The 24,488-nt window shown below is 36.6% G+C and overlaps 1 protein-coding gene across 2 annotated transcripts in view; it reads left to right on the top strand.

The window, feature by feature from the left end:
• RAB3GAP1 (RAB3 GTPase activating protein catalytic subunit 1) overlaps positions 1 to 24,488 on the top strand; it is a 112,090-nt gene that overhangs the window by 47,762 nt on the left and 39,840 nt on the right. For both annotated transcript variants that reach the window (XM_027561951.1, XM_027561959.1), the window contains exons 6-9: positions 14,458 to 14,577; positions 16,023 to 16,188; positions 21,472 to 21,571; positions 23,748 to 23,829. In XM_027561951.1, coding sequence (XP_027417752.1) covers positions 14,458 to 14,577; positions 16,023 to 16,188; positions 21,472 to 21,571; positions 23,748 to 23,829 — 468 coding nt within the window. The remainder of the gene's footprint in view (positions 1 to 14,457; positions 14,578 to 16,022; positions 16,189 to 21,471; positions 21,572 to 23,747; positions 23,830 to 24,488) is intronic.

The following is a 24,488-nucleotide window of genomic DNA, read 5'->3' as shown; positions in this document are numbered from 1 at the left end:
ATTAATTGATCTACTGTTTGGCCAGGCAGTGAATTAGACAAACTAATATTTAATTTCTAGCTCAGGTACCTATTACCTCAGAAACTTTGGGCAAAACTTAATTTCGCTGATTTGGTTTCTAAGTTGGTGAAGTCAAAATAATAAATAATATGTACCGTTGAGAGTATTTGTGAGGATTTAATAAGATAATAACATTGTATATATCACATATATATATCAAAATTACAATGCTGTTATATAATTTCTGTTCAGCTTTTTAATATTTCAAGAAAGTGTACTGACACATAGTCCATGGTTAAATATTCATTGAGTGAATTTGTGAAATCTTTCTTTGTGTTAATGAATCACTTGTTAGTGATTTGTTTATATATTAATGAAAATCACTTGTTAGTTTTTTAATGTTCCCATTTTTATAAAATTTTATTTTAGAAATTAACATACAGTAAGTTGGACTTTTTTTTGATGTTCACTGAACTTTAACACATATGTTGTTCATTTGCTAAGTTGTGTCCAGCTCTTTGCCGAACTAAAGCACGCCAGACATCCCTGTCCTTCCCTATCTCCCAGAGTTTGGTCAAGCTTATGTCCATTGAGTCTGTGATGCAATCTAACCATCTCATCCTCTGCTGCCCCTTTCTCTTGCCCTCAGTCTTACCCAGCATCAGGGTCTTTTCCAGTGAGTAGGCTCTTCGCATCAGGTAACCAAAGTATTGGAACTTCAGCTTCAGTATCAGTCACTCCAATGAATCTTTAGGGTTGATTTTCTTTAGGATTGACTGGTTTGATCTCATTGCAATCGAAAAGACTCTTAAGAGTCTTCTCCAGCACCACAATTTGAAGGCATCAGTTCTTCAGCTGTCAGCCTTCTTTATGGTTCCATTCTCATATGCATATATGACTACTGGAAAAACCATAGCTTTGGCTATACAGACCTTTGTTGGCAAATGATGTCTCTGCTTTTTAATACATTGTCTAGGTTTTTCATAGCTTTTCTTCCAAGGAGCAAGTATCTTTTAATTTTGTGGCTACACTCACTCTGCAGTAATTTTGGAGCCCAAGGAAACAAAATCCGTCACCGTTTCCAGTTTTTTCCCATCTGTTTGCCATGAGGTGATGGGACCAGACGCCATGATATTCATTTTTTAAATATTGAGTTTTAAGGTAGCTTTTTCACTCTCCTTTTTTTACCCTCAACAAGAGGCTCCTTAACTCCTCTTTGCTTTCTGCCATTAGAGTGAAAATAATGGTACCATGTACATTCCCTGGTGGCTCAGATGGTAAAGAATCTGCCTGCAATACAGGAAACCCAGGTTCAATCCCTGGCTCAGGAAGACCCCTGGAAAAGGGAATGGCTACTCAATCCAGTATTCTTGCCTGGAAAATCCTATGGACAGGGGAGCCTAAAGAGCTACAGTACATAGGGTTGCAAAAAGTCAGACATAACTGAGCGACTAATACTTCCAGGTTTTTCTTTTTCATGTGCATTTGTATACAAGTTTTTAAAAATATTTACTTATTTGGCTGTGTTGAATCTTAGTTGCAGTACTTAGAATCGTTTTTGCGTTTTACAGTATATAGGCTCTAGAGTGTGTGGGCCTGGGGGCATGTGAGATCTTAGTTCCCCAATCAGGAATTGAACCAATGTCCCCTGCATTGCACGGTGGATTCTTAGTTACTGGGCCACCAGGGAAGTCCCCTATAGTTTTTAAAGCTGGTACCACAGAGTATAGGATAGTTGTGTAACCTCCCCCAAACTCTTCTCCATTCTAATATTTGGCAGTCACTAACATGGAACAGCAAACTGGTTCCAAATAGGAAAAGGAGTACGTCAAGGCTGTATTTTGTCACTCTGCTTGTTTAACTTCTATGCAGAGTACATCATGAGAAACGCTGGGGCTGGAAGAAGCACAAACTGGAATCAGGATTGCTGGGAGAAATATCAATAACCTCAGATATGCAGATGACACCACCCTTATGGCAGAAAGTGAAGAGGAACTAAAAAACCTCTTGATGAAAGTGAAAGTGGAGAATGAAAAAGTTGGCTTAAAGCTCAACATTCAGAAAACGAAGAGCATGGCATCCGGTCCCATCACTTCATGGGAAATAGATGGGGAAACAGTGGAAACAGTGTCAGACTTTATTTTGGGGGGCTCCAAAATCATTGCAGATGGTGATTGCAGCCATGAAATTAAAAGACGCTTACTCCTTGGAAGGAAAGTTATGACCAACCTAGATAGCATATTCAAAAGCAGAGACATTACTTTGCCAACAAAGGTTCGTCTAGTCAAGGCTATGATTTTTCCTGTGGTCATGTATGGATGTGAGAGTTGGACTGCGAAGAAGGCTGAGCGCCGAAGAATTGATGCTTTTGAATTGTGGTGTTGGAGAAGACTCTTGAGATTCCCTTGGACTGCAAGGAGATCCAACCAGTCCATTCTGAAGGAGATCAGCCCTGGGATTTCTTTGGAAGGAATGATGCTAAAGCTGAAACTCCAGTCCTTTGGCCACCTCATGCGAAGAGTTGACTCATTGGAAAAGACTCTGATGCTGGGAGGGATTGGGGGCAGGAGGAGAAGGGGACGACAGAGGATGAGATGGCTGGATGGCATCACTGACTCGATGGACGTGAGTCTGAGTGAACTCCGGGAGTTGGTGATGGACAGGGAGGCCTGGTGTGCTGCGATTCATGGGGTCGCAAAGAGTCAGACACGACTGAGCAACTGAACTGAACTGAACTGAACATGTTCTTAGTCACTGTAAGTTTTGACCTTTCAGGAGTTTCATAGAGATGGAATCAAATAGTAACCATATGAGACTGTCTTCTTTCACTCAGCATAATACTTTTGAGATCATTTGAAATAATTTTGTATCAATGGTTTGTTCCTTTCTATTAGTAGTATTCTACTGTAGGGATATACCATAGTTTGTTTACTCATTCCCCTGTTGGGGGATAATAGATTTATTTCTTGGATTGGACATTTATGAGTAGAGCTGCTGTAAATATTTTTGTGTAGATCTTTTATATGAAAATATGTTTTTAGATTACTTGGGTAAGTACCTAGGGTGTGATTAAGTCACATGGAAGCCAGTCACATGCTAAGTGTATATTTAACTTCATATTAAACAGCCAAACTGATTTCCAAAGTGATGTACCATTTTGCATTTCCACTAACAACATATGAGAGTTTCAGTTGCTCTGTATCCACAATAGCACTTGGTGTCAGTTTTTTTAGTTTTAGCTGTTCTAACAGATGTGTTGTTAGAATGAGAATATCTCATCCTAATTTTAATTTCGAATATCTTTCATGTGTTTTTTGCCATGAATATACTCTGTGGTGAAATGTCTGCAAGTCTTTTGCCCACTTTTTAATTGAATTGTTTTCTTATTGTTGTGTTTTGAGAGTTTTTAAATATATTCTAAATACAAATATTTTCTCTAGACAGTAGTTTATCTTTTCATTCTCTTACTAGTGTCTTTTCCAGAATAAAGTTTTTAAAATTTGATGCAGTTTGGTTTATCAGTTTTTTACATTATGAATCATGCTTTTGGTGCCATTTCTGAGAACACTTGCATGAGGTCAGAAAGCTTTCTCCTAATTAAAAAATATATGTATATAAACTTTAAAAAATTTGTGGTTTATTTTAGGTTTATAGAAAAGTTATAGAGATAGTTACAGACTCTTCCAAGATATCCTTCTCTCAATTTTCTCTGTTGTTAGTTTATATTATCAATATATGTGTGTCAAAACTGAAAAGCCAACATTGGTACATTAGTTAAAACATTAGTACATTGTTGTTGTTCAGTCTCTTAAGTCATGTCTGACTCTTTGCAACTCCATGGACTACAGCATGCCAGGTACTTAGTCAAATTTTATTTAACTAGTTTTTCCACTAACATCCATTTTCTATCCAAAGATCTAGTCTGGGATACTGCATTGCATTTAGTTATCATATCACCTTAGATTGTTCAGTCTACATTCCTGTGAAAATTTCTCAGTCTTTTCCTCATTTTTGATCACTTGGAGCTTTGAGGGGTACTAGTCAGGAATTTTGTAGAATCTCGTTCAGTTTGAGAGATTTAAAAATTAAAAAACAATTTTTTTTTCTAAACTTTTTATTTTGTATTGCTTCTAAGTCACTTCAGTCATGTTCGACTCTGTGTGACCCCATAGATGACAGCCTACCAGGCTCCGCCTTCCCTGGGATTCTCCAGGCAAGAACACTGGAGTGGGTCACCATTTCCTTCTTCAGTGCATGAAAGTGAAACGTGAAAGTTAAGTCACTCAGTCGTGTCTGACTCTTAGTGACCCCATGGACTGCAGCCTACCAGGGTCCTCCGTCCATGGGATTTTCCAGGCAAGAGTACTGGAGTGGGGTGCCATTGCCTTCTCCATATTGAGGTATAGCCAATTAACAATATTGTGGTAGTTTGAAGAAAGCAACAAAAGAGCTCAATTTTAACATGTATCCATTAAAATATTTTTTTGAAGTAAAAAAAATTTTATGGTTACATTTGGGTTATGACTTTGGAAAGAAGATCATAATGGTGAAGTACCTCTTTATTATATATCAGAAGGTCATATTATCATCATGATTTAGTCACTAGTGACCTTAACTTTGATTACATGGCCAATTATTTGTTTTATTCTAAAAGTTTTACCTTTTATATTTAGAGCTTTTATCCATTTCAAGTTGATTTTTGTATAATATTCTTTTCTTGCTTGTGGATGTTTAGTTGTCCCAGCAGCATTTGTTGAAGAGTTTCCTTTCTTCATAGACTTACTTATACAACTTTATCAAAGATTACTGGCCACGTTTGTGTGGGTTTGTTTCTGCATGCTCTTGGTTTTATAAGTGTTTACATTAAATAGTCCCTTTCCTTTTCCTTTTTAAAAATCTTTTTCAAATTTGTTTTGGCTATTCTAGCTCCTTTGCTTTTCTGTTTACATTTTAGGATTGGTATATATCTACAAAAAGTCTCATTGGGAGTTTTATTGGAATTGCCTAGAGTCTGTAGATTATTTTGGTGGAGAATTGATATGTTTATATGCTGGGTCTTCCACTCTATGGTCACAATTGGTCTCCAGTTATTTAGGTCCTCTTTAATTTCAGCATATCAGATCAGATCAGATGAGTCGCTCAGTCGTGTCCGACTCTTTGCGACCCCATGAATCGCAGCACGCCAGGCCTCCCTGTCTGTCACCAACTCCCGGAGTTCACTCAGACTCACGTCCATCGAGTCAGTGATGCCATCCAGCCATCTCATCCTCTGTCATCCCCTTCTCCTCTTGCCCCCAATCCCTCCCAGCATCAGTCTTTTCCAATGAGTCAACTCTTCGCATGAGGTGGCCAAAGTACTGGAGTTTCAGCTTTAGCGTCATTCCTTCCAAAGAAATCCCAGGGCTGATCTCCTTCAAAATGGACTGGTTGGATCTCCTTGCAGTCCAAGGGAATCTCAAGAGTCTTCTCCAACACCACAGTTCAAAAGCATCAATTCTTCGGCGCTCAGCCTTCTTCACAGTCCAACTCTCACATCCATACATGACCACAGGAAAAACCTTGACTAGACGGACCTTTGTTGGCAAAGTAATGTCTCTGCTTTTGAATATGCTATCTAGGTTGGTCATAACTTTCCTTCCAAGGAGTAAGAGTCTTTTAATTTCATGGCTGCAGTCACCATCTGCAGTGATTTTGGAGCCCAGAAAAATAAAGTCTGACACTGTTTCCAGTGTTTCCCATCTATTTCCCATGAAGTGATGGGACTGGATGCCATGATCTTCGTTTTCTGAATGTTGAGCTTTAAGCCAACTTTTTCACTCTCCACTTTCACTTTCATCAAGAGGCTTTTTAGTTCCTCTTCACTTTCTGCCATAAGGGTGGTGTCATCTGCATATCTGAGGTTATTGATATTTCTCCCAGCAATCTTGATTCCAGTTTGTGTTTCTTCCAGTCCAGCGTTTCTCATGATGTACTCTGCATATAAGTTAAATAAGCAGGGTGACAGTATACAGCCTTGACGTACTCCTTTTCCTATTGGAACCAGTCTGTTGTTCCATGTCCAGTTCTAACTGTTGCTTCCTGACCTGCATACAAATTTCTCAAGAGGCAGATCAGGTGGTTTGGTATTCCCATCTCTTTTAGAATTTTCCACAGTTTATTGTGATCCACACAATCAAAGGCTTTGGCATAGTCAATAAAGCAGAAATAGATGTTTTTCTGGAACTCTCTTGCTTTTTTTGATGATCCAGCGGATGTTGGCAATTTGATCTCTGGTTCCTCTGCCTTTTCTAAAACCAGCTTGCACATCAGGAAGTTCACGGTTCACATATTGCTGAAGCCTGGCTTGGAGAATTTTGAGCATTACTTTACTAGCGTGTGAGATGATGCAATTGTGCGGTAGTTTGAGCATTCTTTGGCATTGGCTTTCTTATCCTGTGTATTTTTTATTAGGTGTATATCTAATTATTGCTTGTTTAAATGAGCTATTGTAATGGTATTGTTTAAATTTTTTTCATATCCAGCGCTTTGTTCCTGGTATGTAGGAATGTGACTAATTTTTGTGCCTTGAGGTCATATCCTGTGAGCATACTAAATTCAGTTATTAACTGTAGAAAGAGTTTTGTGGTGTCTTTTGAACTTTCTTTGTAGTCATATGAATAAGCATAGTTTTACTACTTTTCCAATATCTGGTTCTGTTTTTACCCTCGCCTTTTTAAACTGGCTAAGGCTCCAGTAAAATACTGAATATGAATGGTGAGAGTGGACAGCTTTGTCTTGATCCTAATCTTTAGTCTTTTACCATGAAATTTGATGTCAGGTATAGTTTCTTCATTGATATGCTTTACGAGGTTGGGAAAGTTCTGTTCTTAGTTTGCTAGGAGTTTTTATATGAATGGATGTTGAATTTTGTGAAATGTGTTTTCTACTTAAATTGATATGATCTTTTGTTTCTTTTGTTTTTTAATATGGTGATTACATGGATTGATTTTTAGATAGCTAATTAGCTTCGCACCGGCAGGGTGAACTCTACTTCTTCTTTGTGGTTTAACTTGCATTGATTTGCATAATTTTTACTTCTATAGCTGGATGATATGCTAATATTTTGTTAAGGATTTTAGTAGTAGTAGTAGCCAAACTCAGTCATGTCCAACTCTTTGCGACCCCTGTGGACTGTAGCCTGCTAGGCTCCTCTGTGCATGGAATTCTCCAGGCAAGAATATGGGAGGGGGTTGCCATTTCTTACTGCAGAGGATCTCCCCAATCCGGGGAGTGAATCTGGGTATTGCAGGCAGATTCTTTACCATCTGAACCACCAGGTAAGCCCCTGCTGAGGATTTTGGTGTCTGTGTTAATGAGAAATATTAACATTACAAAACTTACATTTTGGTTTTGATATCAGACAAACGCTGGCCTCATAACATCAGTTGGGAAGTATTTTGTTCTCTTCTGTTTTTTGAAAGAGATTGTGTAAAATTGATGTTGCTTTCTTTAAATGTTTGGTAGAATTTGTTCAGGAAACCACCTGGGCCTGGAGGAGTTTTACTGAGGTGGCAGTCCCTTCTATGGTCCAGTCTTTAAGCAGAAGTCTTCCGTCCACTTCCTTGCCTCATGTACACCCATATCCCTGAGGGGCCATTCAAAATGTTACAACCTCTGTACTGATTTGGATTGATGGAAAGCCCATACACAGACAATACTTGATTAAATATAAAGGATACAGAAGGAAATTGATGTGTTCCTAGGTTACCTGGTAGAGAGATTGGTAACAACATCAGAAAAAGTATGTAGCTTTTTATTCTCAGTGCCTCATGAGCAGGGGATGCTAATATCTGAATGACATCACACTTGCGGAAGCATAGTTTCCAAACCTAGACTTATATTTATGAGACTAGGGCATTCTTGGACATAGCCTAACCTGTATACATACCAAAGACCACTTCTGCTGGGCTGGTTTATACCTTATCATCTCAGAGTGGTATAATTCACATTGTCATTGCTAAGCTAAATATGTGGTAGTTTCAGACATAAACAGACTTTTCTTCTATCATTCTCAGGCTCTGTAGTCTATCAAAGCATAGTCATTTTGCTCTGTAAGTCATACTAATAGGCTTTTAGCATCTAAATGGTTTATCCTGTAAGATCCTGATCCCTAGTCACTAGCTGTTGTGGTGTCTACCCAGAGTTGATAATCCCCTGGTTTTCTTCAGTCACCTTTACATGCTTATTTCTGCCTTTAAGTTCCCTCTTTGTTTTTGTGACTCAGGAATCTTTTTTTTAATCTGAAGTTCAGCTATGTATTTCAAAAACATTATCATATCTTACCAGGTATTTTGGGGTGGAAGGGGACCTACGTCATATCAATTTGCTGTATCACTTCCATATTTTTTCATTTGATTTTTCTTAAAGATTAGAAGGGCAACAACAAACTTTTGAGAATTTAAAAATTAGGCATATTAAAACTATGTGTTTTCTTTTATTCAACAAACATTCTTCTAAAACATTTACTGTGAGTCAGATACTGGGCTATCAAGGGTAAACTGTGGTCCTTGTCTCAGATGGCTTTCGGATTAGAAGGGGGTTTAGAGGTAAGGGAACAGATGGCGGCACTGCTAAGTGCTTTCATGGGGGGCAGCACAGAGCTTGAGGCAAACTCATAGGAGATACTGCCTTTCCAGATAGATCAAGTCAGGAAATGTTTCCAAGGAGAGGTGATACCTTACCTGAATCCTGCAAGGCAAGTGAGAATAAGCCAGGTGAGTTTAAATAAAAAGATATTCAAGGCAGAAGAGTGTAAGTAGAGGTGATGATGCCTAACTGAACTTGAAGCCTGCAAATAGTTTGGGAAGCCTTGGGGTAAGCTGAGGGTTGAGAATGGCAAAAGATGAGATAGTGTCTATGAATTTGTAGTCTAATGTGAACTAGGCATCTTAACAAGATTTCATATTGTTCTCATATTTTTTAAATAGAATTTTGAAATTATAATTGTTAAAAATTCTTACTTTCAAGGATACAAATTAATCATGAAGCTTCTTAGCAACTGAAGAATAACATACACATAAGTTTTCAGCTATAAGTATTTCCTTTTTTAAGTTGAACAAAAAACATCTATTTCTGCTTTATTGACTATGCCAAAGCCTTTGATTGTGTGGATCACAATAGACTGTGGAAAATTCTGAAAGAGATGGGAATACCAGACCACCTGACCTGCCTCTTGAGAAATCTGTATGCAGGTCAGGAAGCAACAGTTAGAACTGGACATGGAACAACAAACTGGTTCCAAATAGGAAAAGGAGTACGTCAAGGCTGTATATTGTCACCCTGCTTATTTAACTTATATGCAGAGTACATCATGAGAAACGTGGGGCTGGAAGAAACAGAAACTGGAATCAAGATTGCCGGGAGAAATATCAATAACCTCAGATATGCAGATGACAGCACCCTTATGGCAGAAAGTGAAGAGGAACTAAAAAGCCTCTTGATGAAAGTGAAAGAGGAGAGTGAAAAAGTTGGCTTAAAGCTCAACATTCAGAAAACGAAGATCATGGCATCCGGTCCCATCACTTCATGGGAAATAGATGGAGAAACAGTGGAAACAGTGACAGACTTTATTTTTTGGGGCTCCAAAATCACTGCAGATGGTGATTGCAGCCATGAAATTAAAAGACGCTTACTCCTTGGAAGAAAGGTTATGACCAACCTAGATAGCATATTCGAAAGAAGAGACATTACTTTGTCAACAAAGGTCCGTCTAGTGAAGGCTATGGTTTTTCCTGTGGTCGTGTATGGATGTGAGAGTTGGACTATGAAGAAGGCTGAGCGCCGAAGAATTGATGCTTTTGAACTGTGGTGTTGGAGAAGACTCTTGAGATTCCCTTGGACTGCAAGGAGATCCAACCAGTCCATTTTGAAGGAGATCAGCCCTGGGATTTCTTTGGAAGGAATGATGCTAAAGCTGAAACTCCAGTACTTTGGCCACCTCATGCAAAGAGTTGACTCATTGGAAAAGACCCTGATGCTGGGAAAAGACCCTGGGGGCAGGAGAAGGGGACAACACAGGATGAGATGGTTGGATGGCATCACTGACTCAATGGACATGGGTTTGGGTAGACTCTAGCAGTTGGTTTGTGATGGACAGGGAAGCCTGGTGTGCTGCAGTTCATGGGATTGCAAAGAGTTGGACACGACTGAGCGACTGAACTGAACTGAAAGTTAATAAAGTAGACCCCCCAAATTTGAAGTATAATGCAAAATATTTGTACTATACATAGACAATGAGTAAAGATTGTCAGAATGAGAAAAACCTAATATATGATTAATCAAACTTACAAAAAATAGAACATTTATGTCAAATGCTGAGTTTTGATGGTTCAAGTTTATCAATCTATTTCTATTTTGTTATCTCCTATTTTCAGTTTTTGTATCAAACATCTGCCAGGTTAGCATTAACCCTATTTAACTTTTTAAAAAGTATTTTGTAAAACTAGTCTTAAAAGTTACGTGGGCATGATGTTAATGAACCTGGATGTGTGTCCGCACAACAAAGCCAATTTACTGATACCGAATTGTGGTAAAGGACAGTACAGTGTTATTGCAGGTCACCAGACAATGAGAATGGGAAACTCATGATCAAAAGACCCAGCTTTGCAATAGCTTTCAGGGAAGGGTTTTCAAGGACATTGTGAGGGAGGGGGCCGCGTGGTCCATGATCAGCTTGTGCTCAGCTCTTGGGTTGATTGGCATCAAGGTAAAGTTTGGCACATCATCAATTTTCTGGCTCCAATTAGTTTGGGCACTTCGTGCTTGCAGTCAGCAGTTTTCATCTGGTGGGGTCTGGTTTCTGTAAAAACAACTTAGGAATATGTGTCAGACATTTATATTTTTTAAGGAACTGGGAGTTTGATGACTCTACTATGTGGTTGATTTATAATCTGAATTGTTACCTTTCCCAGCCCAACCTCTTTTAGTTTCTACATGTTCACATATCCTGATAATTAATGCTTGAGCCAACCTTTAGAGACCCAGGGGAGATCTGGGAGATGAAAATAAAAGCCTCTTACTTCAAAAGACAGGGACACAGGCACTTGGTTACAGTTTCATGATCAAGTTTTATAGTTTAGGCAAGGTGGTGGTTTAGTCGTTTCCGACTCTTGTGACCCCATAGACTATAGCCTGCCACGCTCCTCTGTTCATGGGATTCTCCAGGCAGGAATACTGGAGTGGGTTGCTATTTTCCTTCTCCAGGGGATCTTTCCCACCCAGGAATTGACCCTGTGTCTCCTGCATTGCAGGCAGATTCTTTACCAACTGAGCTATGAGGGAATCTTAATAATGTGACTTATTGGCTGCTTCTCTCTGCCTCCTTTTATACATATCCTTTAAATACCTTCTAATGGCTGATCCTGAAACCCTCATTAGAAATTTAGTCCCTTGATTAATTGCTATTTATTAAAAAAAATAGTCATAGAAATGATACAAACATTAATTTTAGCAGACATTTATGTCCAAATGTAAACTTATGAACTCTTTTGTGAGCAGAGGGTGTGGTAGGTAGGTTCATAAGTCCTGTTAATATTAGTCCACATACCTAGTTACAGAATTTTCTTTTGTGATGAGAACTTTTAAGATTTTTAAGATTTATTCTCTTAGCAACTTTCAGATGCACTGTACAGTATTATTAACTATAGTCACCATGCTGTACATTACATCCCCATAATTTACTTCCTTTATAACTGGAGATTTGTATCTTTTGGTCTCTCCACCATTTCCGCCACCTCACACACCACCTCTGGCAGCCAGCTATCTGTTGTCTGTGTCTAGGAGCTTGGTGCATTTTTGTTTGTTTGTTTTTATTCCATATGTAAGTGAGATCCTATTTCATCTTTCTCCATCTGACTTGTTTCACTTAGCATAATGTCCTCACGTCCGTGCATGTTGTTGCACATGGTAAGGTTTCAGTTTTTTCTATGGCAGGATAATAATCTGTTGTGTGTATGCATGCGTGCTTAGTCGCTTCAGTCGTGTCTGACTCTGTGTGACCCTGTGGACTGTAGCCCACCAGGCTCCTCTGTCTGCATATACATACACCACATTTTCTTCATTCATTCACCCATTAATGGATACTTAAGTTGTTTCCATATCTTGGCTTTTGTAATTGGTGCTACAGTGTTCATGGGGGCACATAACTTTTTGAATTAGTGTTTTCATTTTCTTTAGATAAATACCCAGAAATAGAATTGCTGGGTCATAAGGTAGTTCCATTTAAAATTTTTTTGAAGACACTTCCATACTGTTTTTCCTCCTGGCTGCACCAGTCTATATCCCCACCAACAGTGACTGAGGGTTCCCTTTTTTCCCTGCATTCTTGCCAATAGTTTTTCTTTTCTTTTTGATGATCATCACTCTAAAAGATACAAGGTTATATGTCATTGTTGTTTTGATTTGTATTTCCCTAATGATTAGTGATGTTTAGCATTTTCCATGTAGCTGTTGACCACCTGTATGCATTGATCTTTTAAAGATAATAGTGACAGGGAAAATACATTTGTAATCAAAGAAGAGAGCATATTTAACAGAGGTAATGGGGTGGTATTTGAGATAAATCTTCAAAAAAAAAAAAAAAAAAATCTACTGATGTTCCATGATGACTGTTGAGTAGGGAAAACATTCCAGGTAGTGGAAACAAATACATTGAGGATTGGCTTTTATTGCAGATAAATAGGAAGCAGTTCACTTTGGCTTATTTATTGTGAACAGGAGTATACACTGGCATAATTTTATGTGTATGGAGGGGGAGGAGTTAGTTTGGCAACAGCTATCGATTGGCAACAGCTATCAATGTTAAAGATGTTTAAGATGTTCTTTTAGCCAGCAACTTCTAAGAATTTGTCCCGCAGTTATACCCTGTAGAAATTGTTGCAGTGTTGTTGCAGTAGCATAAAACTGGAAACAAAGTACTGACCAGTAGGGGAGATGAGCCTTTGAAAAGAAGGTACAGGAAGTATATTAATCTAATCTTTTTTGAGGAAAGGATGGGTCAATGGACAGATGGAACAGTTTTGGAAGAATGACCAAGAACGATTGACAACTGTTTCTCTCTAGTTTCTGGGGATACCGAGGCAAATAAGTGCTTTTGTTTTCTTTCTTCCAAGGATATTAAGAAAAGAAAGAAAAAAACTGTATGTAAATAGATTTAGAGCCTAAAATTCACAGCTCTGGGTTCTTTGCGGTATTTGATGCTACTTCTACATAACTAATTTTGATTTCAGGGGTAGGAGGGTGGAGGAGACGTGAGAAGATGAAATAAACTTTTGTCATCTAAACAGCAAACAGATTATGATTGGATTTTAAAAAAATTAAATCTTTTTTGCTACTGTTTTGGGGAATTTCTTGAGACTGTTCATAGAAGTATTCATAACTGTGTAGAGTTAAAATAGGCAAATGAGTAATGCCTTTTATAAATTTATATTAAAAATATTGTTAAATAAAAACACAACAGGGAGTGAATAGGACAGGAATTTTCAGGAGGCAAGATTACCAGTTTGACCTTAATGTTTTTGTAAATTTTGGCTGCCGATTTGTGGTTTTTAATGGACTTGTCAACTAAATGAGAAGTTTGCATTATTGTAAGATACCAAGAGTAAGCCTGATAATTTTGTGATTCCTATCTAATATGTGTTATTGAGTGAAAGAATATAATAATTCTTTAATTATAATACTAGATTAAGGAAATGGCAACCGACTCCAGTGTTCTTGCCTGGAGAATCCCAGGGACGGGGGAGCCTGGCGGGCTGCCGTCTATGGGGTCGCACAGAGTTGGACACGACTGAAGCGACTTAGCAGCAGCAGCAGAGTAAATCTGGAGAATTAAATGGCAACCCATTCCAGTATTCTTACCTGGGAAATCCCATGGACAGAGGAGCTGGCGGGCTACAGTCCATGGGGTCACAAAAAAAAAAAAAAAAAAAGTCAGATAGGACTTACCGACTAAACAAGACTAAATCATGTTCTTACTTAGACAGCACAAGTATGACTGATAGTTATTTTCCTGACATTTAGGGAATCTATTAAACTTTAACTCTCCACATTAGTGGACTTAATGTTATCACCTAATTAATACAAGAAGTCAGTGCTGGCTTTCATGTTTTATTTTTGAAACCTAACTAAGACAAAACTGATTATTTAATTTTTTTTCTTTGTAATTCGTAATTTCAGCAAATCGCTGCTAATTTGTAAAGAATGGAGAGAAAATAGATGAATGATGTGAATTTTGTGCCAAATGAAGGAAATTCAGGTTGTTATAGGTTCAGTTGCCATTTAAGAAGGAAAGAAAGACAGACCTGGGTTCAAACCTAACTTTCTTTTCAGGGAAATATTTTTCACGTTTCCCAAATAATAGATTTTTGTGTTCTGACATTTTTGCCTGTTTAATGGCAGTGATTCTTTTTTCTTTTTTTAAAGGTATGGACTCCGAGAGTTTGTGGTGATAGCACCTGCTGCAAACAATGATGCTGTCCTCAGTGAATCTAAGTGCAATCTTCTTCTGAGCTCTGTGTCTATTGCTTTGGGAAACACTGGCTGGTAGGTGGACATGTCAAAACACCTAGACATGAGTTTTAAGAACTATTTTAAATTAAAATTTATGAAGGAAACTGCTTGCTAAATGTTAGGTTTTTGATTAATATAGGATTAGTATTTTTATGTTATTATATTGGAATATTATATATAAGGACCAACACAACAAAATCTTTAGGGAAAGCATATCTAAAGGGAAACTTACTGAAATATTACATGAATATTTAAAATTAATAAATTGTACTGTTTTTGTATTTTGCTTCCAAATGTTTAATCTATTTAAATTTTGATGCAAAATCAGAACATGGAAGCAACCTAGATATCCATCAAGAGATGAATGAGTAAAGAAGTTGTACCTACACACAGTGGAATATTACTCACGTGAAAAGGAATGAATTTGAGTCAGTTCTAGTGAGGTGGATGAACCTAGAGCCTGTTCTACAGAGTGAAGTAAGTCAGAAAGAGAAGAACAAATAAATAGCGTACATTAACATATATATGGTACTGGTGAACCATATTTGTAGGGCAGCAATGGAGATGCAGACATAGAGAACAGACTTACAGACAGAATGAGAGAGAAGGTGGGCCCACTGAGAGAGTAGCACTGAAGCATATACCATATGTAAAATAGATAGCCAGTGGGAATTTGTTGTGTGACTCAGGGAGCTCAACCCAGGGCACTGTAACAACCTAGAGGGGTGGGATGAGGTGGGAGATGGGAGGGAAGGGACATATGTATACCTATGGCTGATTCATGTTGATGTGTAGCAGAAACCAACCCAACACTGTAAAGCAATTATCCTCCAATTAAAAATAATTTTAAAAATACAAAGAAAAATCTAATTTTAAAAACTTGATAACAGAGCATCACCTTGTTCAGCCTCCACTAGGACTATGCATTCAGGTAACTTGAATTTTTTGTTTCTCTGCACATGTTTTCAAATGACTGAAAGTGCTACAGGTATTGATTTTTGAAGTTAAGATAGATTTTAGTGAGTAGGCTAATTTGCAGATATGGAAATCTTTGAATAAGGAGGAACAACTATATCTTCAAATGATTAAGTAAAATATAATTCACCACTAATGTAGGTTTAATTTGTATTGTTTAATACCTGTGAATCAAGTTTAATTAATGTCCTTGAAAATCCTAGTAGGTGAGATCACTTTTATTCAAGAAAATTTTTATTCTGCCTTTTTTTTTTTTAATGATTTTTCAGCCATTTAAAAATAATTTTCTGACTGTACAGTGCCACTTGATGATAATTTCATTTTATTAGTGTAAGGAGAAAAGAAACTAATAATGCCTTTGTTATAAATATGTCTGTGGAATGTTCCTTGTTTATTTCTTTAGATGTTTGAGATTAAAATAATGTTATACTGTAAAGCGAGATTTAGAAGCTATTCAATGTTTAATGAACTTACAGTCTATTCTTGTTAATTATATCCTACAGCCAGGTGCCACTCTTTGTGCAGATTCATCACAAATGGCGAAGAATGTATGTGGGTGAATGTCAGGGTCCTGGTGTCCGAACTGATTTTGAAATGGTTCATCTTCGAAAAGTGCCAAATCAGTATACTCATTTATCAGGTCTGCTGGATATCTTCAAATCAAAGATTGTGAGTTGGCATTGATACTTTGTCTTATCTGGGATCCAGATAAAAGTAGTAATTTAGTAATTTTATTGATTTCATAGAAATATTTCTAATATTGATAATATAATTAGAAGAAAGATGTAATCGATTATAAAAATTACTCTGTGTATCTAAAGAAACAAATATCCAATTAGTTTTTAGTGTACAAACTAAAAACTAGTTTGTATACTAGCTTTGGTTGTTCTGTTAACATTTAGATACTGTGTTAACTCTTTATGTTCCTTTTTCTCTAACAGTAATATTGCCAACCCTCCCCCGTGTGAGTGGGCCTCTATGTAGCTACTTGTTGGGGACTCTGACTAAGAGCAACTGAGATGTGAACTCTTGGGTTCTGAATTGCTATTTTTCCCCCCAAGGGTCTATTTGATGTTTAAAATTAATCTGGCTTATAATGCTATGACTGAGGGCAGCAGGGCTAACTTGGATGTGCTCAATACATCCTTATTTTTCTCTAAAAACACTATAACAGAGATATGGAGGACTTGCCTGTGCTACTCTTTTACAAAGTAGCTGTCCTAGACTCTTTAAAAATAGCAGTTTCATGATAGGCAATACAAATTCTGGGAGCTATTTAGCTTAAAAGAGAGTGAAGTGATGTAACAACTAAAGGCAGTGTGTGATCCTTGATCACAGCAAAATAGCCATAAAGGACACAATTGGAACAGTGGGACAGTTTTAATATGGACTATATATTACAAAATAATATCAGTGTTAAAATTCTTGAGTGTGATAATTGTGTTATGGTTGCATAGGATAATATCCTTGTTCATAGGAATCACATGCTGAATGAAGTATTTAGAGGTGAGTTGCCATGATGCTTGCAATTTACTTTCAAAAGTTTCAGTCAAAAAGATCATGTGGGTATTCATTATGCTAGCTTTGCAACCTTTCTGAAGGTTTACAAATTTTGAAAATTAAAATAAGAAAATGCTGAAATTTCTTTTTTTAACATATATTGTTTGTAGAAAGATATTTAGGATTAGAACTTCATAAATGTATGTTTTCAGTGTTGAGGCTGTAAATAGCATGGTGCTAGGATTATCACTACAAAGATGAATCTACTTGATATTTTAAAAAAGTACATGTACCAGGTTAAGAAATTAAAGAGGTAAAAACTTCTTTATATCCTTAGTCCCTTTCCTCAAAATAACTATTGTTAGCTGTTTCTGTGATTATCTCCATTAAACAAATGATAGAAGTATGTCTTTTAGAAAGTTCCCTGTCTATATGCAACTTTTCCCCCAAAACCTCTCTGGACCTTGAAATGCTATCTTAAATACTACTCAATTCTTCATGTGTTGCCTTGAGAAATTTTTGAAAAAGACAAATATGTGTTATTTCTACTCTGTTAGTTTTCCTTTGTTCTCACCAAATCTTCAATTATGTTTAATTGTTTTAGATAAAATTCTAGTCAGATGCAAATATTAATGTTTTATTCCTCTTTTTAAAAACATTAGTGAAAGTTATTTTCATGGATCTTTTACTCCTCTACGTAACTCAGCTTCTTACTAAAACTAGGGACCACATTGATTTGTGAAGCCTGATTTAGAATATGACTGTAAAAAAAAAAAAAAAAAAGGCGTTCCTAATCAGTTTATTACATCGTCTTTCAGAACTTTTACAAACCTCACTGGTATAAATATGAAAGTTTATTTGGTAAGAGTTGAACTTAAAATAATTGAGACCTGTTTTGAGTACTTTATTGGTATTACATAAAACTACTTAATATGCAACTCTCTTATACTGTCTTTATAAGGCTATCTTTATAAATATTACCCTTTAAATCTACTGGAAGTGTTCCAAGGCACTTTAGCCCCACAGTGGCAATTTATTTCATTTTCACATGAATCTAATATTTTGAAAAGGCTTCCTTGGCAGAGTGGCAGCAGAGGGTGGTTGTCCTTGGAATCACATAAAGTTTAAATTTAAATCCTCTTTTGCCACAATCCTTTAAATGTTTGAAAGCGCTCTCATACCGTAGTGTTTCCTTTTTCAATTTAGACATTCTTCATTCTATCAGATGTTCTTTATGTTTCATGGTTTTATATTCTGATTTGGATATTTATCTTTCTTAGAATTGTATTTATTTCTTCATGTTCTGGGGAAGTTTTGTTTGCAGGCTCATTTTTAATGTCATCTTTTTGTAGTTTTAAACTTTCCTATCTTCTCTAGTGGTTTTATAATTTGTGATTGCTTCTTATCTGTAGACTATTTCAGAAGCCTGTCTTAAAATGGTGTTTGATGCCTCTTGCCTCGGTGTTGATATTGTGGTATTGCACATGGAGTCTTGGAATCGTTGAATTGCTTGCTTGGATCATGAGTGAGTGAGTGAGTGAAGTCACTCAGTCATGTCCGACTCTTTGTGACCCCATGGATTGTAGCCCACCAGGTTCCTCCGTCCATGGGATTCTCCAGGCAGGAATACTGGAGTGGGTTGCCATTTCTTTCTGCAGGGGATCTTCCTGACCCAGGGATTGAACCCAGGTCTTCTGCATTGCAGGCAGACGCTTTAACCTCTGAGCCACCTGGGAAGCCTGGATGCCTGGATCATAGGAGTGGGTTTTTCCCCAGGTCACACAACTTTTTCTAGCCTTATACCTTCCAGCACAGCCACTGCTCCAATCTAGAGTACTCTGTCCATATGTCTGCCTTGAGCAGAGAGTCTTGTAGTGCCCTCAGTCTGGGCTGAGTACTTTGGATCCATTTAATGCAGTCCATAATCCTGGCTGTCATCTGGAACTTAGCAAGCATGTGTCTTGGGTCCCACTTAATACTTTTAGTTTTCTGTACCTTTTCTATACCTTTTCTAGGGTCTGTGAAGATAAGTCATGTTTGATCCTAGCTGTTTCTTTTTGGTCATCTCTTTCTGTATTTGCCAACATTGCTAACGTGACTGGAGCAGAGGTTATGTGTCAAAGTGACCTCATTATGGTTTCTAGATCATTACTGGTCTAGAATTACTGGTGAATGTTCATTTGGTACCTAAACCTAAGTAAAAAGTAATTATTTCTGACCAGCTAGAATCTTACTTGCTTCTATAGGACACAGCAGCCCAAAACTGAATTAACTCTCTCTTTTTTGGCAGCTATCTTGAGATTGAGTTTGTATTCAGTTAAAGTTACTAATGACATTTATAGCTACTGATGCTGAGCTAAAGGGTCTATGTTATTTCTTCTGACCAGCAGTATCAGAAACACCTGGAAACTGGGTAGATATGCAGGATATTGTTGAATCTGCATTTTCATAAGCTCACTAGGTCATGCCTATGCATACTTAATTCCTATTCCACATTAATATAGCTTAACCATTATTAAGGGAAGCTGAGATCATGAGATGTTTGGATATTATTAATTTTTATTATTATTAATGAGTATAAAGATAGATCTTAATTTTCTGATTCATTAATATAAACTATTTTGCATGAGTGACCATTTGTCACAGTCTAACATTTTCGTTAAATATTCAAGACTGGCTTTGAGTTTATTTTCATTTCAAAGGGAAAAAAGACATCTTAAACCTAGTTTTATATTTTGTAGCAGTTTTACTTTATTTAAAAAATGATTCACATTTTTTTACATGCAACATGGCTGAAGAGACTAGTAAGAAATTATATTTGTGAAATTAAAATTGTGTAAGATATTTTGAAATAGTATTTTACTTAATAGAATGTAATATCTCTTCCTGGTAGTAGGTCAAACAGCTTTTTTTTTTTTGGAAGTTTATTTCTTTCTTAAAAAATTTATTTTTAATTGGAGGATAATTATTTTACTATATAGTGATGGTTTCTGCCATACATCAACATGAATCAGCCACAGGCATACACATGTCCCCTCCCTCTTAAACCTTCCTCCCACCTCCCTCCTTATCCTACCTCTCTAGACTGTCACAGAGCACTGGCTTTGGGTTTCCTGCATCATACAGCAAATTCCCACTGGCTAGCTATTGTACATTTGGTCATGTGTATGTTTCAGTACTACTCTCTCAAGTCTTTCCACCGTCTCCCTCTCCCACTGTGACCAAAATTCTGTTCTTTATGGCTGTCTCCTTTGCTGCCCTGTAAATATGATCATCAGTACCATCTTTCTAGATTTCATATGTATGCGTTAATATACAAAATCTGTATTTCTGACTTCACTCTGTATAATAGGATCTAGATTAATCCACCTCATTAGAACTGACTCATGTGCTCCTTTTTTATAGCTAAGTAATATTCCATTGTGTGTATGTACCACAACTTCTGTATCCATTCATCTGTTGATGGACATCTAGGTTGCCTCCATATCCTAGCTATTGTACATAGTACTGCAGTGAACATTGGGGTACATGTATCTTTTTCAGTTATGGTTTCCTGAGGGTATATGCCCAGTAGTGGGATTGCTGGTTCGTATAGTAGTTTTATTCCTAGTTTTTTAAGGTATCTCCATACTGTTTTCTATAGTGGCTGTTATCAATTTGCATTCCTACCAATGGTGCATGAGGGTTCCCTTTTCTCCACACCCTCTCCAGCATTTATTGTTTGTAGACTTTCTGATGATGGCCATTCTGACTGGTGTAAGATGATACCTCATTGTGGTTTTGATTTGCGTTTGTCTAATAATGTGTGATGTTGAGCATCTTTTCATGTGTTTGTTGGCCCTCTGTATGTCTTCTTTGGAGACATGTCTGTTTTTGTCCAATTTTTGATTGGATTGTTTGTTTTTCTGGTATTGAGCTGCGTGAGCTGCTTGTATATTTTGGAGATTAATCCTCTGTCAGTTGTTTCCTTTGCTGTTATTTCCTCCCATTCTGAGGGTTGTCTTTTCACCTTGCTTGTACTTTCCTTCATTGTACAAAAGCTTTTAAGTTTAATTTGGTCCCTTTTGTTTATTTTTGTTTTTATTTCCGTTACTCTAGGAGATGGGTCATGGAGGATCTTGCTGTGATTTATGTCCGAGTTAAGCAGCTTTATTTTAATGTAATTTGTTCTCTGGCATTATAGGCTGTGAGAATTTCCCCTATGAAAATGATTTCCTAAATTCCGCACCTTTGGCTCTAATAACTTCAGTGACTTAGTTTTCCTTTTTAATGGCTAGAATGTCATACATACATTTTTTATGGCTGGTTTATGTGTGCCATATCTAACACTATAACCTGAAAATCCCCATGTCATAAAGGTAGTAATTCATCTACTTCAGTAGTTTGAAATTTGCATCTGGTATTACAAGGGTACTAACATTTCATGATATTGTCTTTGCATTTACTTCTTAGGGATGTCCATTAACTCCATTGCCTCCAGTTAATATTGCTATACGGTTTACCTATGTTCTTCAGGATTGGCAGCAGTATTTTTGGCCTCAGCAACCTCCGGGTGAGATAATTTAGAACTATATTCAGAAACTAAAAGTATTTAACAGTGTGTTTCAAGTGTTTGGAATATTTGTAACTCATTTTTAATGTATAGTGTTGCTAATTTCATTGCCCTTATCACTTTTTTCTCTTGAAAATTGTAGGTTTTTCTAGAGACAACTCTAGAATTATTCTAGACAATTACTCTAATTGTCAGTTACTCTCTACTTGACAATCTGTCTTTGAAAAAAATATTATTTAGAAAGCATTCCCTTGCTATGGAACATTGTATGCTGAAAATTAGTACGTAATGAATAATTAAAATGTCTGCTTTCAGAATATAAGAAGAGAAACCTCTCTTCTATGCTGAGAACAGACGTGCACAGAACCTTATAGAGAGTAGAGTGTGAAGTAGAGGGTTAAATAAGGAAAGCAGAAAAAAAAAAAAGAAATGTATATATACACATATGCTGGGAAGAGCTGTAGAATATTTTACTTTAACTTGTGTTTTTATAAAAATTAATTAAAATCATTTTACCTACTTAGCCATTGATGTACTGATTAATTTCAGTTCAGTTCAGTCGCTCAGTCGTGTCTGACTCTTTGCGACCCCATGAATCGCAGCACGCCAGGCCTCCCTGTCCATCACTAGCTCCCGGAGTTCACCCAGACTCACGTCCATCGAGTCAGTAATGCCATCCAGCCATCTCATCCTCTGTCGTCCCCTCCTCCTCCTGCCCCCAATCCCTCCCAGCATCAGAGTCTTTTCCAGTGAGTCAACTCTTCGCATGAGGTGGCCAAAGTACTGGAGTTTCAGCTTCAGCATCATTCCTTCCAAAGAAATCGCAGGGCTGATCTCCTTCAGAATGGACTGAAAGAGTCCAAGGGACTCTTCAAGAGTCCAAGTGCTAAAGTTCACATTTAAATCCTGGTCAAACTCCAAGTCGCATCATCCTTTGATTCTACAATGTTGCTTTTCACCTTTTAATTTAATTAAAATTTATACAGTTATAGTCCAGCAATAATTTTTAGCTTGCTAAGTTTTAAAAAAAAATTATTTTTGACTGTGCTGGGTCTTGGTTGCTGCTCAGATTTTTCTCTAGTTGTGACGAGGCGGGGCTACTTTCTACTTGCGATGCCTTCTCTTGTGGCGCACAGGCTTAATTGCTCTGTGGCACTTGGGATCTTCCCAGATCAGGGATCAAACCAGTGCCTCCTGCACATTAGTAGGTGGATTCTTTACCACTGAGCCACCATGGAAGCCCTAGCTCACTGATTTTAAACATGTCCTTATTATAAATTTTGAAGTTCTTTAATTCACATTTTATAATAAAACTAGTTATTTTGATCTCTGTTGTAAGCATTCTTTAGTTGGAAAAATGGAATGAACTGATTTGAGAAAATTTACTGACTCAAGTAATTGAACCATATTTAATGCTAATTTTAATAATTTAGTTAGGGTGTGGGTATTTGTCAAACATGATTTTAGTGAATCTGTAAATGTTCATAACTCAACAGTAGACTTTAGTAATTCACAGTGTTGTGTGAATAATTAAAAACAACCATTTGTGTTACTTTGAAGACAAATCTTTTTGACGTCTTTTAGAAGTGTTTATTCTTCAAGAGGGATGAAACTAAGCGATGATTTACCTTCTAAATTTTCCTCTAATCTCAGATACCATTCATAAGGGAATGGAAATTATTTTCTGTGCTTCAGATATTTCCATATACTGTCAGCTTAAATAAAGTTTTATTAATGATGACTAATTTGGGCTATTCTGAAATTATTAACAGCAAAACTGATGAATGTAGGTTGATGATTAAATTTTTTAATACTTATTTAATTGTTCTTTTAAATAATATGAATCACATACTTAGAAAATTTTTAAAATTTACAAGAATAATATTCTCTTGAATAGTATTTAAGGACTGTTTCAGAAGGGCAAAATTTAGAATGCAGGCTTGAATACAGCACTTTACAAACAGGAATTAAATGTATCCTTTTACTATAACTTTCCGTTTTTTTTACTCTAACATTCTTGGAGGAAGTCTAATATCTGACAGCTTGCTCTCTAACTTGCTGTGTCTTAATGTAGACAGTTTTAAATCTATAATCTTTCAAAAGGTTGACATAATTAAATTTAAATTCTTATTTCTCCACTTTTGGCTAACTTGTGGAAATTTTTTTTCTTCTTTAGATATAGATGCCCTTGTAGGAGGAGAAGTGGGAGGCCTGGAATTCGGCAAGTTACCATTTGGTGCCTGTGAAGATCCCATTAGGTGTGACTTGCGTTATATTGTTTGAATTATGGGACTTTTAAAATTCTATTTGATTTGATTTTACTGTGTTTTATAATACTGCAGCCTCCTGGAATGAATGTAGTACTGGAAATAGAGACCTGCTTGTAATAATCTGTCCATCTTTTTTTTTCCTCTGTAACTTAAGAAGTAAAAGAAGGTTTAAAGTAATATATAAAACATATATAATACACTTAATGTATTGTGTATATTAATAGAATACATTAATGTAATGTAATGTATAATGTAATATACAATAATAATACATTAATGTAATTAAGTGTATATTAATACACTTAATGTATAAGGAATCACTTCTTATAGAAGTGATTCTTGACCTACTTTGGGGAAACGTTTTAAATATTGAAAAGCACAGACATTGTCATATAACACAAATTTTCGTGTGTCCATCACCCAGAGTTAACAATTTTTTGCATTTTTCCTGGCCACTTTTTCAAAATTAAGACGTAAATAAGAGACACAAAGGTGACCTTATAGGTTACCCAATTGCTTTTCTAGAAGAACTACTACTTAAAAAAAAAAGAATAAAAACAACTGTTTCACGAGAAAATGTAGGGGTTGGAAAACTTCATCACTGCTAGCAAAATATTTGGAAAATATAAACAGTGCTGATATAAAAA

Source organism: Bos indicus x Bos taurus, chromosome 2 (assembly GCF_003369695.1).
Source record: "Bos indicus x Bos taurus breed Angus x Brahman F1 hybrid chromosome 2, Bos_hybrid_MaternalHap_v2.0, whole genome shotgun sequence".
Lineage (NCBI taxonomy): Eukaryota > Metazoa > Chordata > Mammalia > Artiodactyla > Bovidae > Bos > Bos indicus x Bos taurus.
The sequence above is the reverse complement of the archived record's forward strand: the minus strand, read 5'-3'. Positions and strand labels throughout refer to the sequence as shown.